The 21,529-nt window shown below is 40.9% G+C and overlaps 1 protein-coding gene across 1 annotated transcript; it reads left to right on the top strand.

The window, feature by feature from the left end:
• Positions 1–2,481: 2,481 nt before the first annotated feature.
• Positions 2,482–17,652, top strand: PPIF (peptidylprolyl isomerase F). The gene is made up of 6 exons (XM_054034770.1): positions 2,482–2,852; positions 6,702–6,732; positions 8,768–8,856; positions 13,006–13,102; positions 14,057–14,132; positions 16,300–17,652. The coding sequence occupies exons 1-6, from the start codon at positions 2,685–2,687 to the stop codon at positions 16,433–16,435; spliced, it is 597 nt and encodes a 198-aa protein (XP_053890745.1). The 5' UTR covers positions 2,482–2,684; the 3' UTR covers positions 16,436–17,652.
• The last annotated feature ends 3,877 nt before the right edge of the window (positions 17,653–21,529 follow it).

The following is a 21,529-nucleotide window of genomic DNA, read 5'->3' on the forward strand; positions in this document are numbered from 1 at the left end:
TGGGCTAGATGGACAATTGGTCTAACCCAGTATGGCTTGTCTTATGGAGGATGAGTATGGGGTTTACTTACCTGCCATTGCATAAGGAGGTCAACTATTGACTTAGCATACAGTATTGCATTTGACCCAATGAGTCAAATTCACTCTGGTGCCCCTTCACTTACTTTACATTATATGATGGTATCTGGGAATACATGCCATGAAGAAACTGGCAGTGAACCAGGGATGAATTTGACCAAATGTGCTCATAAGGGATTTCTCATAATCTTCATAGTTTTATATTGTATCCTTGCCATTTATCCCATAGTTATCTTTTTCTTCAGAATGACTTTGAAAGAAACTTTGTTGACAGCTTTTTGAAAATTCAGGTAAATTATGTCAATCAAGTCATCTTTAGCTGTTACTTTATTCATTTTTTCAAAGAACTCTAGCAGGTCTGAGAATTACTGTTTCCCTTTATAGAAACTGCACTGTAATGTTTTTAAAAAGAGAAAAAGAAAGCGGAGGAATGATTTACTAAAGGCCGCATCCTGCTACCAGTGAGAATTATTGGAAATGTTGCCTTTGATTTCAACAGAGCACAACAGAGTCCCAAAAGAGCTTGTAGTAGCAGGAGATTTTGAAAATTTTGGCAAATGAACAGAATACGGAAACTCAATGGGAATAATTCTAAAATAATGGCTGAAATTTGCTAAAAAAGAGTTAGTAATGTATTAGTAAATATTGTTGAACTAAATGTTACTAATTTAGGGTGAAGAACTGCAACTAAGCTGCCAGACTGTGGCTTTTTGTTATTTTGTAAATTGTTAATCTTACTAAACAGAAACACAACTTTCCTTTATAAACCAGCATAACCTGGCGCACCATGATATGGTATAATGACATACTGTATCATTGTAATAGTCTCTTAGGTAACAACAGGAAACTACATAGGATTAGGAAAGCATTTTAGTATCCTGGGCACCTGTGGATGTCTGTGATGTCAGAGTCATATTACACACCTGGGTGTGACTGTTTTACTTATTTCTATTTATAAATACTGTTTCATAATGGGTAATAATATGTTCCAGTCAATGCATTTGTAAAGGGTTGCTGTACACCATGGGTAGCTAATTACTTTTCTTCTCTGACCTTGTGGCTCATCACACTACCCGATGCATGTGGTAATAACCAATTTAATTGCATTTCACATCTTAGTGCTCCAAGTGTGTGTCTCATTGGATGGTTGTTCTGGGACTGGGGAAATTAGTTGATGGCTTCTATTTAGCTCTTAGTGGGTAGATTACCAACTCTCTCAAAATCCACTTTCACCCTTGTGCATAGTCTCAGAAGAAAGTAGTACCCTGTCTTTGAGCTGGTCATTGCATGTCAAATGTAAAGCACCTCCTGGGGAAGTTTGCCAACAAAAATTAAATAAATAATAGCTGAGGGCGTATCCCACTTTTGGGCATGCTACAAATAATTATTATTATAAACATGTTGGGTCAGCGAAACTAGTTTAGGCCCTGACCCTGCATGTTGGTGGGCCATCAATTGCAGAATTGGGGTATTAGTTGGCAGAGTCTATTCATTCCCTTCTTAACACTTAATGGTGATGGCTATTCAGTTTTTTGAACTAATATGATGAATCACCCTTCTAAAAGTGGCAACTCTTAAGAATGTAGTTATGTATGTATGGTAAGAAATTAAACATCTCCTGTGATCATGACAGAAATGGTCAAGAAAAAGGTGTATGGCAATGAGAACCAGGCCCTAAATTTCAGTTTGGCAATGCCCCTTTATGTGGAAACCAGCCAGAAACTCAACCCTATTTCAGTCAGAAACTCAACCTAGTTTGAGCACTTTAAGTGGTGCTGGTTCTCTTTCCGGAGATGAATTATGGTCGGTTTATGGCCCTGAGTTGTACACCCAGTTCTGACAGAATACCGACACAGTCTTTGTTCCAAAACACGGACAGTCTTAGTCTGAGGTTCTCAAACTTTTTTTTTATAGCATGACCCAGACCTCAATACCTAGATTGTCTCATCACCGCCTTCTTTCCTAGTCACAAAGGTCTAAGACAGTGGCAATTCTAGCAATTGCTTCCATAGAAAAGTAGCATTAGGAAAGTATTTAATGTATTTTTAACTGTCTGGTGTGATTTAACAGTTGGAAAGATGGAGGCAGACAGAGGCAGCACCATGGGACCCGCGCCAGACTGCCACACACCTCTGTGTGGGAATCTCAGATCTAAGCAGTTGGGCTGTCAAGTTTGAATCATGTATTAGTTACTAGCCCAGGGTGTCAGGGGTCAGTCCAGGACAGGGCTGTTGTTCAGGCTGCGTGCTGGGCAAGCAGGTGCTGAGGCAGCAAGGCAAGGGCTGTCACAGACTGGCAAGAGCAGTGTTTTCCCAGCTGCCCATCTCTCCCTGGTTCCCCGCCCCCGCCTTTTCCTACCTGCCTCTTCCCTGCATCTGGCTCCCTGCAGCACCGGCCTGGCCCGTGCCCCGGGCAGCTGGCGCGCGACACCTCACCTGGCCGCCGCCTCCTGGCGCTTTCCACCTCTAGAGGCGCTGCGGAGGCTCCCGGCGGAGGCCATAAAAAGCGCCGCAGTAGCAGCCCCACAGTATTTTGCGGCCCCGCCCGCCCCCCTTCGCAGCGCAGAGAGCCAGCCGGCCGCGTGCGCACTGCTCCGCCGTGCCAGCATGTCCACGCTGAGCTCCGCCCGCCGCCTGCTCCTGCTGCGCCCGGCGCAGCTCGCCTGCCCGCGGGCCGTCTGGAGCCGGGGCTGCAGCAGCGCCAGCCCGCGGAACCCGCTGGTCTACCTGGACGTGGGAGCCGACAACCAGCCCCTGGGGCGCGTCGTGTTGGAGGTAGCCGCTCCCCCCTCCCCCCGGGGTCCCCTGTGCCCGGCCGGCGGGGCTCTACTGGCCCCACGCTGGGAGTTAGCCGGAGCAGCCCCCAACTCTGATCCAGGCTCCTGCAGCGGGCTGGGGCGGTGCGTGGGGTGAGGGAGACCCCACCTCGGGGTGATGGTGTCCGGTGCCCGAAGCAGCCTGGGAATCCAGAGAGTCGCCGGGGGGTTGTTCCTGGCTTCGCTACTGGCTGGCGGTGTGACCTTGGGCGAGTTCCGGCTGCTCCCTGAGCGCGTCCCCCTCTCTGCGCCTGGCCAAGGAGATCGGGGGGAGGCAGCTGTAAAAAGCCCTTTGGGAATCGGGATTCAATAGGGATTGTTATCTGGAAATAGTGTTTGCTCCAGATCTGAACCACCTGTATCGTAGCCCAGCTGCTACAGGAATATTTGCCTTACAAATAGCCATCTAAACACTCTTCCCGAGCGCCTTTGAAATCGCCAGGCCTGTGTCTCGCATGCACAGGGAATGTGTGTAGTAGGGACATTGTCTTCAAATTATGCAACAGGACAGTCCCCATCACTGCCTTTTAGAGACCACTGGCAGGCTGAGTTCTTATTATTTACTTTGCACTTTCCAAGGTCACACAGTAAGTCCGGCCAGAGCTGGGATTGCACACCAGATATCCTGACTCCCAGTCCTGTGCCTTAATTGCTAGACCATGCATCCTTTCAATATAATATGTTCCCTCCTGCTCCCTCTCCTGCTGCTGAATGCCTGTTCTAGGCAGCACCAGAAGGAACTCCAGGAGGAATTGGTTTAATATCTAGTATATAAAGTGGCTCAGGCAAGGCTGGATATCCAGACTTATTTGTATGTTGATTTACTCTAAATTGATGAGATGGGGGCAAAAAGTCCTGTCATAGAGAAGATGAGTGCCTGACTTTGAAAATGACACAGGCAAGGTCATGATTGGCAGAGGAGCAGACTTTACCACTTCAGCAGAACTGTCATTTACCAAGGGAGAGCACCAAAACGTTCAAACAGGAAATGTTACTGAGTAGGGTGTTGCAAGTATATTCTCCCTAGCCAAACTCAAACAGCAAAACCCCCAGCTGGTGTTTGGGTACATATTGAGCGCTCAATGAACTGTTGCTCTGTCTTCAGGAACTCAGCTATGAAAGTACATAAATACTGATACAATGGAGTACTTAAGACTGTAAAATTCTCCTTTGTAGAATCAGTCAATCTACTGAAATTCAAGCTGTACAGTTTTTGTAACTTCCACAGACTTTGGATCCTCTTATTTTATCTCCCACTCCTCCCAAAATCCTATTTCTTAAGCTTAATTTTCATTATGAAAGTGAAACCGCCCACTTCCTGTATGTGGCTATTATTATTTAACTTCCTCAGGATCTGATAGGGCAGTTTTGAGAACTTTTCAGTGGTAGGCTTCTGGCATTATATGTGGTGTTTGTCTTCTTTCAGCTAAAGAGCTTTGTTAAGGCTGGCTTCTTTGTTAAGGTGAAGTATGAAAATTACCTGTAAAAGAGTCATAGAAATTGTGGAGAGATGGACAATTATGAAAGGTCCTGGGAATGAGTATGTCTGTAATACACACAGAAAATGATCCATCTATTTTTGCTTTCTCAGCTTTCTGTTGGGTTATGTCCCCACAATTTCTGTTGAGAAGTTAAATAATGCATCTAGAAATGGAGAGAAATGAGTAATACTGGTTTGATTCAACTGTTAATCTTTGTACTAAGAGGCAAGTTTGGACTAAAATGCTTTGAAGAAAAATTCTGAATTTTTAAATTGATTAAAAACAAAATATGTATCTAGAAAATTATGCTTAAATTGCATAGAGTAAGCAAAGTGTTTTCAAAATAATAAAACACCAGAAACTCTTTCAGTTGTCCAAAACTGCCTTTCCAGCTGCAGTCTTTAGTATAGCTTATGTAAACGCACTTGAGACTTTTGGGTCTGTAGCTATCTATTGTCTCTTTCTTTCTCATAGGCTTCTGAGTTTTCAGCTGCTTTATTTGTTAAAAATACTTCCATAAAGTTTTAGGGTTGCCTGTTTTTCCTTTATTTTGTGTGTTTTGTACTCTGGTTAAGGAAATGGCGTTTACTATTCTGGTTCCTTGTCTTGTTTCCTGGAGGTGTTGTCCCAGTTCCTACGCTTTGCATTAGGATCCTGCAGGATCACACTCTACAAGTTAGGGCAGCTGCTGTCTTTCACATCCACTCAACCATGCAAGTGGTTGCTTGCTAGGTCATAATAATTCACAGATACTGAAAAATCTTTGCCAGTAAAGCTATAGAAACAGAAAAATCATGGCACGTATTACTCCTGTGATAGTCATGACAAATACTGAATCTATAGTAGTGATGCATCACTTATATCATTAGTACCTGTTTGTGAACACATTGCGTAGGAGAAGGACTGAAATGTTTATGCTTCAGAATATGAAGACAAGAAAGACTGTCATGTTCCATTCTGATTTGATATTGATAGAAAGTTCATCACAGCTTCTTTCTTGCCCACCCATCCATAGGTTTCTTTTGATGTAGCACATGAGGGCTCAAATGCTCCCTCAGAGAAGGGTTTCCATGTGGCCAAAACCTTTGTTGAAAGTATTGCTGTGAAAACTAACCAAAACCAAATAATCTTCACATTGTCTTGACTAGAGGGACTTCTGGTAAAAATACCATTGTGCAAGTAGTTCATTACCAGATAGTCTTCTCTTTGGTATCATAAAATCATTCCTATAAACTGGATGGGCTTATAAAGATAGCACCTTCTTGGGACTGAATGTTAAGGCAACAGGAGGAAGTCTGCATGCTTGGCTGTAGCATGATGTTCATGGTTGCATGGTCTTTCAGTGACTGTACTTATGTGGCAATAGTGTTATCCTTGTGAGTAACTGTTGAGAACATACTACAGGGTCCCCTCTGTGCTGAACTGCAGAGGATATGAGTCTGTTAAAGCCCCAGCTAGAGAGCTTTGGTCATGCTTTTAGCTCTGGAGGCTCCCAGTTCAGTCCTGGTGTGTCAGCCAAGATAACTGCCATTGCACTTGCAGATCCGATACGTACCCTTCGTGGATCTGGCAACGCCTGCATCTTCACAAGGATATCTGTCTCTGCTCTAATTTGGGGTCTAAGTTGATTGAGGGACAATATGTACTTGAGAACAATCATGTACATTTTTTGCAGATGGTCACTAGTCTTAAAAAATCCATGCTGGCTGTTATGACGAGTTTTGTATTGTCTACAAAAGTACTTCCTGTGAAATCTTTAGAAATGAAGACTTATTAATTTGCCAGTGTGTGACTTTGGGAATTAATTTTAGGTGTGCAACGTCTGCTCTTCTTTCTGTTCCTGCTACCTCAGTTTCCCTAATATAACTATTTTTAAGCAGGCTTCAAAGTTTGGTCTCTGCTGGAAGTAATTTAATTGCAATGATAGTCCAAAATAGTTTTGGTCAGTGATCCGGAGTGTTTCCAGTCAAATTTCAAATTCTTCCTGAATTTGCAGTTGTATTTAAGAACTATAATTAACAATACAACATGAATCAGTCTTAAATGACTGACCACAGGCCCAACAAAAAATAGTTGCTTCGAAGAGGTGGTCTTTAATTACAGGTCAAACCACATTATTGTAGAAACTATTAGGCTATGTTAAAATGGTTGTTTAGGACATGGGGTGGCTTATTGTATAATAAAAGGTCATCCTTAGTACAGGTCTCCCCCTCCTTGCATTGGCTTAGTTCATGAAACAGATGTAGGTATCTTTTCAACTTTTTTCATGTGTCTATTTTGTTATGTAAAAGCTGACTTTTTGTGCTTTTTCTCTCTCTTTTTAACAGCTGAAAGCTGATGTGGTTCCAAAGACAGCTGGTAAGAAAGTGTCTTGAAAGTTTCATACTTTGTGATTTTAAGGTTTAGGTTAGATTTGGGGGGCGGGGCGGGAGGATGCATTTTTCCCTCCAGTTTCATGCAAAATTAAAGCTTTAGAGAAACTTTAACTAGCTCAATAGTTGGTTGGAAAATATAATGCATGTTTCGTCACAAATTTTTCTGATTTCCCCCCTCCCCCCCCCCCCCCCCCCGACACAGTTGGGTTAACTTTTGTGCACAGGCAAGGTAGTGATGTGTTTTGGTTACCAACGCTGGACAAAAATGTTTAACCAAAAAAATCCCATGCACTTCTTTCACTGAAATCCAAAGCAACAGCAAACTGGAGGAATTGTGGAGTGGGGATGGTGTGGTTTGGGAGATTGGTAATGGGGATATAGACTTTTTCCCTTTCACCTCTAAGCTGGTTTCAATCCTCCTACCCTGATAGTGATCAAAAGTTTTTCTTTGAGGGCTCTTCGATGACCCAAGTGAACTTGAAGTCTTTAAAGTATGATTTGAGGACTTCAGTAACTCAGCCAGAGGTTATAGGTCTGTTACAGGACTGGGAGGATAAGAATCTGTGACCTGCTGTGTGTAGGAGGTCAGACTGGATGATCATGATGGTTCCTTCTGACCTTAGTCTGAGTTGGTTGTCTTGGTCTACTTTCTAGTAGACCAATATCCCTGGGGAAAAATACTACTTTCACAACTGGTAGCAAGAGCAAAGGTTTAAAAGGCATGGAGACTGAAATCTCACTCGTAGAGGTGTTATTTCAAACTGAGATTAAGGGCAAATCTAGACTACAAAATTAAGTTGACCTAATTTTGATGTACAGCCACCTCAGTGATTGAATTGCTTTTGCATGCCCAAATTACTCTCCTTGTGCCAGCAGTGCGTGTCCTCACCAGGACCCCTTGCACTGATTTAACTGTCAGTGTGGGGCATTGTGGGATGGCTTCTGAAAGGCAGCCACAGTTGATGTAAGCAACACAAACAACAAGGAGTCTGGTGGCACCTTAAAACTAATAGATTTATTTGGGCATAAGCTTTCGTGGGTAAAAACCTCACTTCTTCGGATGCAAAGGTGCCACCAGACTCCTTGTTGTTTTTTGTAGATACAGACTAACACGGCTACCCCCGATACTTGTAAGCAACACAGTGTCTGCACTGACACTGCATCGGCCTAACTATGTAGACCTAAGCTCTACACCTCTCACGGATGTGGAGTTAAGTCACTGTAGTTGGCGAGTTACATCGGTGGGAGCTACGTTTTAGTTTAGATGCTTACAGAGTTAGGTTGAAGTAAGCTGCTTTCCGTCGACCTATCTGTAGTGCAGTGCTCCCTCTAATTTTTCCCACACATATGTGGAATGAATTGGTGCACATAACAAAATTCATGTGGTGGGTGTGGGGGCTGAGGGATTTGGAGTGTGGGAGGGGGACTCAGGGCTGGGGCAGAGGATTGGGGTGTGGAGGTTTGAGGGCTTTGGCTTCGGGTGCGGGCTCTGGGGTGGGGCTGGGGATGAAGGGTTTGGAGTGCAGGCTGCCTGGGGGCTACAGTGGGGAGAAAGGACTTCCCCCTCCCCCCCAGCTTTCTCTACCTTCAGCAGCACCTGGGCTGGGGGACGGAGGGAAAGGGGGCTCAGGGCTGCAGTCAGGGGAGAGGCACTTAGCTGTAGTGTAGACCAGGCCAAAAGAGTGCAAGTGAAATGAGAAACCTTGCATTGCAGCTACCTATAATACTGCACAGTAGTGGGGGGTAAACAAACTGTCTTTCATCAAAACTCTCTCATAAGCATCTTTCACTAATACAAATCTCTCAAGCATGAACAATAGAAGAATTAAAAAAAATTAATAGGACTTTATATTCCTGTTGGGCACTATTCTTTTTTAAAGAATGTGCGTTAAACGTTTTTTAAAAAACACTGATGGTGGGACCTAAATTACCTGCCAGTTTATTTTAATTTGGTTGTAGGGTACTGTATAATGCTGATGTTACATGATAGTAGTTCATATATGTTTTTGTTTTACCAGAAAATTTCAGAGCTCTTTGTACCGGTGAAAAGGGTTTCGGGTATAAAGGATCCACCTTTCACAGAGTGATTCCTTTATTTATGTGCCAGGTAATGTAACCTTTAGTATTTTTACCAACTTTTATTTTGGGAAACCTATTATAACGGATCTATTATGCTGAATTCTGATATCTAGTTAAGAATGATTTTTATTTGCATTAGAACAGAAGTTTAACTTAAATAGTTTTGCTGTGTAACCTCTTAACAGCAAAAGGAAGATATGACAATGTGCCTTGCATTTCTGATCCTGTTGCTATGGCTGTTGTGTAGCACATGGGTTTGTACAACTAAATGCAAATGCCGCTCAGACTGCTTTAGAAATCCTGACTTCGGGAGCTGTGCTTTTGTGTAGTGATGTATCTTAACAAGTGACGTGCTCAGTAAAATGGCTCTTGGTTAGGAAAACAGTCTGTGTGTAGAATTATAATCAGTGTAAAGTAGCACATACGAGATAAGAGAACAATGTATCAGTTCTTTCTTTGCTGACATCTTGTTATATTTGCTGTTGAGATATAGGCATTTAAAAGAAAACAATCAGAGGCTTCCTATGAACACCTCACCTGGGGAAAAAAGAACACCTACTGTGTTTTCCAAGTAAATAGGCTAACTCACTAAAAGAATACTTGGTGTCTTAAGAGATTTTGAATGTGGCAATTACTTCTAATTTGAAGACTGAATCATTCTAAAGTGCTACAAAGTGTACACAAACATGACTGTGATTCTGTTCAAAATAAAGTGTATATATGCTTTTGGAAGATAGGTGATTAATTTATCTGTTTTGTATGGATGCTGTATTAACATTCCATGATGCTGTGCATGACAGTAGGGGTTTGTTCCATTGCACTTGGACAAAATTCCCCCCACCCACAATTGCTGCAGTGTACTGGATAATTGGTTGCTTTCTCTCACCCAACTGAAGGCTGCATTTCAACAGTAGTGTATTTATAGAGTTTTTGAATGGCTTTGATTTATTTGAGGTGAAAGGCTTTATAAACATGTAAATAATTGCTGTTATTAATTGATAACCTTGAAGGCACTTGCATCTTGAGCAAAAAACTGCATTTAAAATTTAAAAAATACCAAAAAGCAAATGTTCTTATGTTGTCCTACTTTTGATAAGAGAAAGTGGACAAATATGCTGCAGTAGACTGACCTTTTTTTTTGAAAATACATGTTGGATCTTTTGGTGGTGGTGAAGAAGCAAGGTCTAGACTGTGACCTGGGGTCAGGAACTTGAAAATATTGATTGCTGCTCCACCACTAACTTAACATAGTTCTATCCAAATCATATAGTCCCTATTGCCTCTGTTTGCCCATTTGTAAAACAGGAAAATTAGTTGCCTGTCTCTCAGAAGTGTTGAGATGATGAGTTACTGTTTGTAAAGTGCTCTGTATTTGTTACAGATGTGTAACTGCTGCTATACGCTTCAAGGCCGATATAATAATTCTAGGACAATTTTCCTTTTAACATTCTAAAGTTGGTGGAAATAGTGAAGGCCATTCCACTTGTAGGAGGTGCAGTGTTAGTGTGATGCAGCCTGACGAATACACCTAATTAAAGGTTGCCATGTACTTTACTTTGCAATTCAAATGCCACTTGATGATACACAGCACGTAAAGCATGCTTCTGGGATTACACAAGAATTGCCACACTATTATGTAAAGCACAACTTTGGGCTGCTCAAGGCAATCTTGAAAATGTGAATGTCATACACAATATCTTATAAAAAGAACAGGAGTACTTGTGGCACCTTAGAGACTAACAAATTTATTAGAGCATAAGCTTTCGTGGACTACAGCCCACTTCTTCGGATGCATAAGAAGTGGGCTGTAGTCCACGAAAGCTTATGCTCTAATAAATTTGTTAGTCTCTAAGGTGCCACAAGTACTCCTGTTCTTCTTTTTGCGGATACAGACTAACACGGCTGTTACTCTGAAACCTGACAATATCTTATGATTCCAAAGAACATAAGAGCTACCATACTGGGTTAGACTATGGTCTGTCTTGCCCAGTATTATGTCTCCAATAGTGTCCTGTGCCAGAGCTTTAGGGGAGATTTGCAGAGCAATTATAAAGTGATCTACCCCTGTCTTCCACTCCCAGCTTCTGGTAGTCAGAGGTTTTAGACCTGCCCCAAGCATGGAGTGGCATCTGACCATCTTGGCTAATAGCAATTGATGGACCTATTTCTCCATGAACTTTTCCAATCCTTTTTTGAACCCAGTTATACTTATGGCCATCACAACATCCTGTGGCAATGAGTTCTATGGGTTAGTTTTTTGTTGTGTAAAAAAGTACCTCCTCTTACTTGTATTCTACCTGCCACCTTTTAATTTTATCAGGTGACCCCAGTAAATAACACTTCTCTATTCACTTTTTCCACACTTTCCATAATTTTATAGACCCCTATCATATCCCCCCTTAGTCATCCCTCTTCTAAGCTGAAGTGCTCTAATCTTTTTAAGTCTCTGCTTATATGGAAGCTGTTCCATACCCTTGATCATCTTTTTGCCCTTCTCTGAACCTTGTCCAGTATATCATATCCTTTTTGAGATGGGTTTTAAAGTACGGGACACAGTATTCAAGGTGTTGGCGCACCATGGATTTATACAGTGGCATTATATTTTCTGACTTATTTTCTATCCCTTTCCTAATAGTTCCTAACCTTCTGTTTGCAAGGATTAGCTTTCGTTTGCAGCAGTGTGCTTGGCACTGTACATACATAAGAAGTCTCAGTCTGTGTCTTGAACGTTCAGACTATGGTAATTACAAGGCAGATAAAACAAGTCAGGTAGATGACACGTCAGGTGATCCTATGAATTAGGATTAATTGCCTAACAATTTTTGTCCTGTAAAAGAGAAGCTATTGGGGGCCTGATCCTGCTGTCGCTACGAAAACTCGCATTCAGCTCCAAGTGTGACTAGAATCAGATCATCTTTCCAAATTTAAAACTACAAAAGCAAAATGTTTGGATTAAGACTCCCACAGTATCTGAATCTCTTCCATTGAGGGTAGGAAGTCTGCCAATACTGCATAATCACCAGGTGAATCTTCAGTACCTCTGTATTGGAGTGGTGAATAAAATATCCATTGGCGACCTTCTTTCCTGCAAAGTTATCCTAATTGTGAACTCAACTGGAAAAAGTGAGTGCAAGTTTATAAAATTGTTACAGGAACCTATAACAAATGATAAGACTTTTGGGGGGAAATTATCAGAAGCAGCTGTCTGACAACTGCTGACTGAGAAATGGGCAGACAGGACAGGAGCAAGGTATATGATCCTTGCTGCCACCCCCATCGTTTCCTGGTACTCTGGGATCCACCACATCACTGAGCCTTCATCATCCTAATCCTGACCAGACCAAGCCGGAGGGAGGGGGACCCAGATGACATAGCCAGAGCCACTGAAGATGGCTAACTGGGATGTGAGACTTTGTCACCGATCCCCACTCTCACACATGTCCTTTTTCTTCCCCAGTTTATTTCTTCTCTTTCCTAACTCTCTCTTTTTACCTTCTGTTTAATAAGGGTCAATGCTGGCATGAGTTTCCCAGGTTCCAGAGTGGCTAATAAGACCAAGTGCCATGTATTTGTTTTTCCAGCAGTGAGGTAGCAAGTAAACATTGACCCACCCAAGACAGAAGTTGTATTTTCTATCTTTGCTATTCTTTTCTCTTCCGTCTTGTGTTTCTTATTTTGTCTTCTAGGAAACAAGACTGGGATTTTAACAAAAACCACACAAGCCTATCTCAATTAACTTCTTTTTCCCCAAAAAGAACAGTTATTTCCATCTTTAATACCATCTAAAAAACTGTCGAACGATGGTTTTGGTTTTTTCCCTTTAAGGACTCTCTACAGCTAAAGGGAACAAAGATGTTAAAATGAAAGCGCAACTTAACACATTTGAAATATAAAGTATTAACTGTTTTTCCTTTATTTCTATATCGTTAATAAAAGCTTTAAAATTTTTAATCATGTTTGCTGTGGTACTAAGCAGGATGAGGTCTCTGTATACCAAAGCCTGAACCTTGCTTAATGTTGTCTAATGTTGGATGGTGACAGGGTCATATTAACTCCTTTGGGCCCGTATAGTCCATGTAAATTTTAATTACAAAAGTGGGTATATTTTTAATAGCACCCATTCTAGTAAAAAATGCAACCTGTACCTTAGTAAAGTTAAAAACCACTTGTGTTTCAGGCTGGGGACTTTACCAACCACAATGGCACAGGAGGAAAATCCATTTATGGCAGTCGATTTCCAGATGAAAATTTCATACTTAAGCATGTTGGACCTGGTAAATAAACTTATTCTTTTTCCCTTCTGCTGAGTAACCTATAATGATTGTTACCTGTAGAAAATGTCATTTTAAGGAGCACATATTTGAGGTGGGTGAGGTACTTGATCGTTACAAAAAGGTCATTGGGGTGGTGTCGAAGTGGTGAGGTGTTACTAGTTCAGTAACTGTGCTAGTATACAGTGATCATGTAGACCGCCTCTGATGGGTGACAGTCAGATCATCACACCTATTGCTTACAGTTTGCTTTAAGTGCCTGCTATGCAAATTATCATAGCCTAACATGATTATGTTCTGTTTTATGTTTACAAACTCCCAAATGTGGAACAACTCTTTTTGTGATGGAATGGAATTTGGCTAAGTTTTCTGTTTTGTGAATCTCCTGACTTGAATTTTTACTCAGAGTGAAATGAAGTGGTCATGAGTCTATCTGACTGGTCACCATGGTGTTGGCTGTCCACTGGCTAGATGGTGTGGAAGGGAGCACACAAGCTTTTAGCCAAAAGATCAGTTATACCAACAGACCAATTATAACCAACTATAGCCGAAAGAGCAGGTGGATGTGGGGGTGGCGGGGGAGAACCCAGTCATCTAGGAACATACACTTATGTTAGAATTGCAAATACATTTCCTATCAGACCAGACCATTCCATTTATCATGGGGACCAAGTTGGTGTTGGTTTTCCCTATTTACGTGCAAGGCACAATAGACGTTACAAGGTAGGAGCCACCTTCAGGGTCCGAATGGCAGATGAACTAGCACCATACTACCATTGCTGGAGGAGACAGAGAACAGGCAAAGGAAAGGGTGGGACATTAGCAGTCAGGTTGAAGCAACATGCCTCTCCCCTATTCCGCATCTCTACTAGCCTTACGTATGCAAAGGAAAAGTGCATTTTCTCTGCAGCACATTTTTCAGATGAATACATCGCTAAAACGTTCATGTTTTTGCAGGTATACTCTCAATGGCCAATGCAGGACCCAATACAAATGGGTCTCAGTTCTTCATTTGCACTGCCAAAACTGACTGGTAAGTTTTCCGTAGAAATACATGTGGTAACACTTAACCCATGGGTCTGCAGTTTTTAAAAATGTATCTACATTAATTGCTTTGTTATTACAAGCCTAGCAGTTCCCCAGAAAAGGACCTGGGGATTACAGTGGACGAGAAGCTGGATATGAGTCAGCAGTGTGCCCTCGTTGCCAAGAAGGCTAAGGGGCTTCATATTGGGCCTCATTAGTAGGAGCATTGCCAGCAGATCAAGGGAGCTGATTATTCCCCTCTATTCGGCACTGGTGAGGCCACATCTGGAGTATTGCGTCCAGTTTTGGGCCCTCCACTACAGAAAGGCTGTGGACAAATTGGAGAGAGAGTCCAGCGGAGGACAACGAAAATGATTAGGGGGCTGGGGCACATGACTTGCAAGGAGAGGCTGAGGGAACTGGTCTTGTTTAGTCTGCAGAAGAGAAGAGTGAGGGGGGATTTGATAGCAGCCTTCAACTACCTGAAGTGGGGTTCCAAAGAGGATGGAGCTCGGCTGTTCACAGTGGTGGCAGATGACAGAACAAGGAGCAATGGTCTCAAGTTGCAGTGAAGGAGATCTAGGTTGGATATTAGGAAACACTATTTCATTAGGAGGGTGGTGAAGCACTGGAATGGGTTACCTAAGGAGGTGGTGGAATCTCCATCCATAGAGGTTTTTAAGGCCTGGCTTGACAAAACCCTGGCTGGGATGATTTAGTTGGTGCTGGTTCTGCTTTGAGCAGAAAGTTGGAGTAGATGACCGCCTGAGATCTCTTCCAACCCTAATCTTCTAGGATTCTATGATTTGGGGAGGTTGGAGGAAACTGAAGACATAAGGGAGATAAATCAAACAGTTGATGTTGCTCTGTGCATTTGAATGGGGTCCAATAAGATGGGTTTTTTTCTATTATAAAATGAAGGCATCATGTTGATTTTTATTATTTTCTTTGGATGCAGTAGTGTACCTCCTGCTGTTTCCAGCATACTTCAGCAATACCTCCCTCATTGCTGGAACAAGCCTTTGCTTTTTCCAAGTCCAAAAATGATTAGCATTGGTAGAGCAGGGTGAAGCCATAGGTCAGGAGTGGCAATTAAGAAAAGAGTCAGCCTTAACCAAATATTTACCTTGTGAGTTGTGACCTTAAATTTCTCCATCACTTCCTAGGAAATATTCTGTTAGAGACAGAAGCTCTAAACATAAGTTAATGGGTTGAACATGGGTGGAGGACTGCTCTCCATTGCATGTTTAAAAAGCTTACTTTTTTTAACTTGTAAAGAAATCACAAGTGATTCTGGACTCTGGGACTATTTCACTAAGCATTATGTGAGTTAGAAAATCTAAAACCTTGGTTAGCTGAAGGTTCATGCATCTTCCCCTCCCACCCCTGCCACATAATTAAATAACAATCTTGTAAGTGTATTGAGACATCCTACAAAACTGCAGGACAGTAATGAATGCAATCTATGCTTTCCCCTCCCCTCCATGGAAAAAGATTCCATGAACAAATTCTCACTGTATAGAATGATGTATAGAATGCTTACTGACAAGTGGAGATAGAAAGGTTAAGTGATTTGGTCAATCCTAGGGCCTCCAGTCTCCCAGACCTGTTTGGTTCACTAGACATCATACTGCCCTACTGTCCCTAAAGGCCTGATCCAGATTGAATTGTACTCAAGAGAGATGTCTTGAGCTTCAGTGAGCTTTGGATTAGCCCCGCTTAGAACAGCCTTTGTTCAGATATCCCTCTCTACTGCTCCTGCCATCTGGAACACATTTTCTGTAGTTCTCTGCCTCATTGTGTCAGTATGTTTTGCTCCAATATTTTAAGACATTCTCCTTGCCCACCCTCCCCAACTATACCAGTTCCCTTCTATATCCATCTCCCTCTGCTATTGGTACTTAAGGCTTGCAACCTGACGTGCTTTACGTTTTTAAGTAATGGGCACTACGCAAGATAAGGTCATTATGCTGCTAACTTTTATTCATGTGAGGGAAGGTCCTGTAGGATCAGGTCCTAAAGCTGTATTGTATTTTACTTTTTCGGTAACTAGAGTTGGTCAGAATGTCATCAGCTAGTCTGAATATGCATTCATATTCAGCACCCCCCCTTACTTTCAGTGTGTATTTAGTTTAATATTGCTTTTACTTACACTTATTTATTATTTATTACAGGCTAGATGGAAAACATGTTGTGTTTGGCCATGTAAAGGAAGGAATGGAAGTTGTGAAAAAAATCGAGAGCTTTGGCTCCAAGAATGGAAAGACCTCAAAAAAGATTGTCATTACTGACTGTGGTCAGCTGTCATAACCCCACTGCCTGTAACTCAGGAGAACTTAGATGCTGTGAAAAAGAAAAATGAGAAAAGTATATCTGATTTCACTTTTAGGGTTGTTAATTGCTGATGTGAAAATCTATTTATTTCTGTTCAAGATAATTCATTGAAGGTACTGTGATCAGGGACAGTAGAAATGTGAGGAATTCTAGTTAAAAATTTATTCAACTTACTGTGGGTAGGGTCTAGAGAGTCCACATTTTCTATCTAACTTGGCCCAACTTTTACATTGTTGTATAATATTTACTAAGAACAATAAGCATTTTCTTAAAATATGTATTAGCGTGTTAAATTAAATTACCAAAATAGAGGCTCTCAGGCCAAGTTTGATAGAGAACCCCATAGTATCCTGCAAGCTGAAGTGGTCATTCAACACCGTATTTGGCAGGAATATGAATATTAATTTTGTCATGTGTCACAAGAAACATTGTGAGCCTTATCAGAATATTTGAAAGATTACCTTGTTGACTTTGCTAGTCAGTGTTTGCACCCTTCTCTATTTCAAATGAATGTAAAGTTAGTGTTTGATAAATACATTCAGGTACAGGGGATAAATTCATTAGCTGGATATTTCAGGCAGGAGGATCAACAGTGAAGTAATTAAGGATGTTGCATTTAAACTTTTGTAATTGGGGTTAAAATGCTTCATTAAGATGAAATAAAGAATGCTGCCTTTCCTTTGGTGCTATGTTTCATTCCCGTCTGGTTGCAGACTTGAAGTTGTATTGATAAAGCAAATTAGTTAATGCTCTCAAGGCTATCTCTGCAACCAGAAGGGCTAGAATCTTCTTTCTGCAAAAGATGACAAAACTTACAACGCAACTTAAATCCATGGATTTCTATTGTCTTGGACCATTGCTAATTCTTCAACAGAGGGGGGGAAACTTAAGACATAAAGTATCTTGTATCTAAATTAATTGATCTTAACTTTTTGCTTTACATTATATGAAACTGAGTTGGTGGGCATGCTACCACAGCTCCAGTCGTTTACTTGATAGAATCAAGAGATAACCAGAACTGATCAAGTGACTTTTTTGTACTGCAACTGCAAACTAACCTGCAGTGCAGCTGTACTCTGAAACCTGACTAGGTAAAAATAACAGCAGATTCGTTCCCTGTGTGTATTCAGAATGCTATCCCAAATGACAAATAAGTTTTACTGCTTTTTGTTTGTTAGCCCGTCAGAGCCAACTCATCTTGGGGATTAGCTGGATTCCGTTTCTTCTGGTGCATTATCATCAGAATTACTAATTTAAAATTGGTTACTCAGTGTAACTGAGGCCTGGTTTAATCTGCAGAACCATTATTACTGGGCTTGATGTGTGAGAAGGAAAGAATACAGATGGACTGATGGGAGTCCAGCAAGAGTTTTCAGGGCTGGCAGTTAGAAAATACATCTTTTCACTTGTAAACTGTGTACAACTGATAGGGAAGCATTGAGAAATAATGATGATTAAAACCTTATAATGGCATTTTTAGAGTCACTTAAACTGCTAAATATATATGTATTAGTGGTGGAAAAAGCGCCTTGGTGGCTGGTACAGTAATTATTCAGGAAATAAAAATAAAATGTGAAGGCTCTTTCCAAATGTGAGTTAATCTCCATCATATAGAACAACAGTATGCAAGTTTAAAATGTATCTTGCACTAGATCAATATCTTTTTAGCTAATTGAAGATTACATACATTTGTGTGTGTGTGATGGAATTTCAAGTATAATGTCACAGAAAATGGGACTGAACAGCTTTTTATTGTAGTTCCACTATTGATTTTTTTACATGTTTTTAAATATTAATTTTAACTTTTTTAGCTAATGTTGAATTTTGACATAAAATATTTTATGTTCCCTTCATTTGTATGTGGAAAATCATTAAATACATTTTTTTTGGTTTAAAAAAGTGTCTGTTTCTTATGTGAGTATAATGTTGCCCATTGATTGAAAACTGGCATGTCAACAGCTGAAATATCACTGCATTGGTTGAGTTTTACTCAGGCTGCACTATTCTCTGAAATTCCCCTTTGTCATATGGTCTATATCAATGGTCCTCAGAGCTGCCACTTCTTCCTTTAGTAAATACTGAGGACCACAAAACTGGTTGTAGTCAGCAAGTCAAACTTTTATGATCTTACGCTGGCAAGATAGCTCTTCTAAAATGGGTTAATATGTGCTTGTGGAGATTAAGGCCAGAAGGGATCATCTGGCCTGATCTGGATAACACAAGACATACAATTTCACTGTTATCCCTGTACTGAGCTCAATAACTTCAGTTTGACTAAAGCATAACTTCCAGAAAGGCCTCCAATATTGATTTGAAGATATCAAGAGATGGAGAATCCATAACTTCCCCTGGCAATTTGTTTCAGTATTTAATTTTTGTTTTGTTTGTTTAAACAAGTGCCTTCTTTCTAATTTGAAATTTGTCTGATTTTTAGCTTCCGGTCATTGGTTGTTAGCATACCTTTGTCCACTAGATTAAAGAAATCTAGTATCTTTTTCCCTGTGAAGGTACTTATACACTGTAATACACTTATACACTGTGGAGGCACTTATACACTCTTAATGTTTTTTGACACAGCACTCAATCTTGTTTAGTTTATCTCAATAGAGAGAATTTTCACTAGCCTTCAAATCATTTGTTTTTTTTGAACAGTCTTCAATTTTTCAATATCCTCTTTAAAATATGGACTCCAGAACTTGATGCAGTATTCCACTATCTGTCTCTCACTACTGTCATATGAAGAGGTAAAATCTCCTTCCTGGTCCTAGTCACTACTTCTGTTTATACATCCACAGATTGCATTAGCCCTTTTTGCCACAGTACTCCACTGGAAGGTCACGTGGGAGTTGCTTGTCTAGTATGACCCCCTAATCCTTTTTGGAGTCATTGCTTCTCAGGATAAAGTTACCCTTCCTGTAAGTCTGAGCTCTTGTTCCTAGAGGAATAACTTTGCATTTGGCTGCATTAAAACACATTTTGTTTGAAAGGGCCTACCTTACCAAGCGATCACTATGACTGCCCTGTCATAGTTATTTATAATTTTCCCAATCTGTGTCATTTGCAAATTTTATCAGCAGTGATTATATGTTTACTTCTGAATCCCAGGCCTAGTACTAATCACTGCTGAATCCCACTAGAAACAATTATTCAGGGATGATTCCCCATTGTCTGCTACTACTTTTTTGAGATTTGTCAGTTAGCCAGTTCTTAATGCTTTTAACATGGAATCATAGAATTGTAGGACTGGAAGGGACCTCGAGAGGTCATCTTAGTCCTGCCTTGAGTGCAGGGGACTGGACAAGTATTATTTAGACCATCCCTGACGGGTGTTTGTCTAACCTGCTCTTAAAAATCTCCAATGATGGGGAATCCACAACCTCCCTAGGCAATTTATTCCAGTGCTTAACCACCCTGATAGGAAGTTTATCCTAATGTCCAGCCTAAACCACCCTGGCTGCCATTTAAATCCATTGCTTCTTGTCCTATCCTCAGAGGTTAAGTAGAATAATTTTTCTCTCTCCTCCTTGTAACATCCTTTTATGTACTTAGAAACTGTTATCATGTCCCCCTGTCTTCTCTTCTCCAGACTAAACAAACCCATTTTTTTTGCAATCTTCCCTCAGAGGTCATGTTTTGTAGACCTTTAATAATGGTTTCTCTTCTCTGGACTGTCTCCCATTTGTCCATATCTTTCCTGAAACGTGGCTCCCAGAACTGGACACAGTACTCCAGTTGAGGAGTAATCAGCACGGAGTAGAGTGGAAGAATTACTTCTTGTGTCTTGCTGACAACACTCCTGCTAATACATCCCAGAATGTTTGCTTTTTTTGCAACAGTGTTACACTGTTGACTCCTATTTAGCTTGTGATCCACTATGACCCTGAGATCTTTCTGCACTACTCCTTCCTAGGCAGTTATTTCCCATTTTGTATGTGGGCAACTGATTGGTCCTTCTTAAGTGGAGTACTTTGCATTTGTCCTTTTTGAATTTCATCCTATTTACTTCAGACCATTTCTCCATTTTGGCCAGATTGTGTCAAATCCTATCCTCCAAAGCATTTCAATCTCTCCCAGCTTGGTTTTGTCTGAAAACTTTAAGTTCACTCTCTATGCCATTATCTAATTCATTGATGAAGATATTGAACAGAAAGGGACCCAGAACTGATCCCTGCAGGCCCCCACCTGACATGCCCTTCCAGCTTGACTGTGAACCACTGATGATTACTCTCTGGGAGGGTTTTCCAATCAGTTATACACCCATCTTATAGTAGCTCCATCTAGGTTGTATATCCCTAGTTTGTTTATGAGAAGATCATGTGAGATAGTATCAAAAGCCTTATTAAAATAAAGATATACCACATCACTATGTTAGACATCTAATTGCTTGTAACCCTTTTGGTGAAAACTGAAACAAATCATTTAGCACTTCTATTTCCTCATTTTCTGTTACTGTGTCTCTCTCCCCGCCCTCCCCCCCGCCCCCCCATTGAATAATGGGGCCTACCATATCCTTGGTCTTCCTCTTGCTTCTAATGTATTTGTAGAACGTTTTCTTGTTACCCTTTGTCTCTAGCTAGTTTGATCTTGTTTTTTGCCTTGCCCTGTCTAATTTTGTCCCTACGTGTGTATGTTCTTATATATATATATATATATATATATATTCTTTGTAATTTGACCTAGTTTCCACTTTTTATAGGACTCTTTTGAGTTTCAGGTCATTGAAGATCTCCTGGTTAAGCCAGGGTGGTCGCTTGCCACACTTCCTATCTTTCCTACACAGTAGGATAGTTTGCTCTTGATAAGGTCTCTTTGAAAAAGGGCCAACTCCTTTGAACTGTTTTTCTCCTTAGACTTGCTTCCCATGGGATATTACCTACCAACTTCCTGAGTTTGCTAAAGTCTGCCTTCTTGAAATCCATGTGCTTTATTGATGTAGTGCTAATTTTTTAATCTACCATTTGGTACACCTTACAAAACACCTTAAAGTCTATTACATCTACATGGCTACCTTTGTCAACCAAACTTGTATTCTCAGAAAATGAAATCAGGTTTGACAAGATCTATGCTCTT

This window comes from Malaclemys terrapin, chromosome 7 (genome assembly GCF_027887155.1).
Source record: "Malaclemys terrapin pileata isolate rMalTer1 chromosome 7, rMalTer1.hap1, whole genome shotgun sequence".
In the NCBI taxonomy this organism is placed as follows: Eukaryota; Metazoa; Chordata; order Testudines; family Emydidae; genus Malaclemys; species Malaclemys terrapin.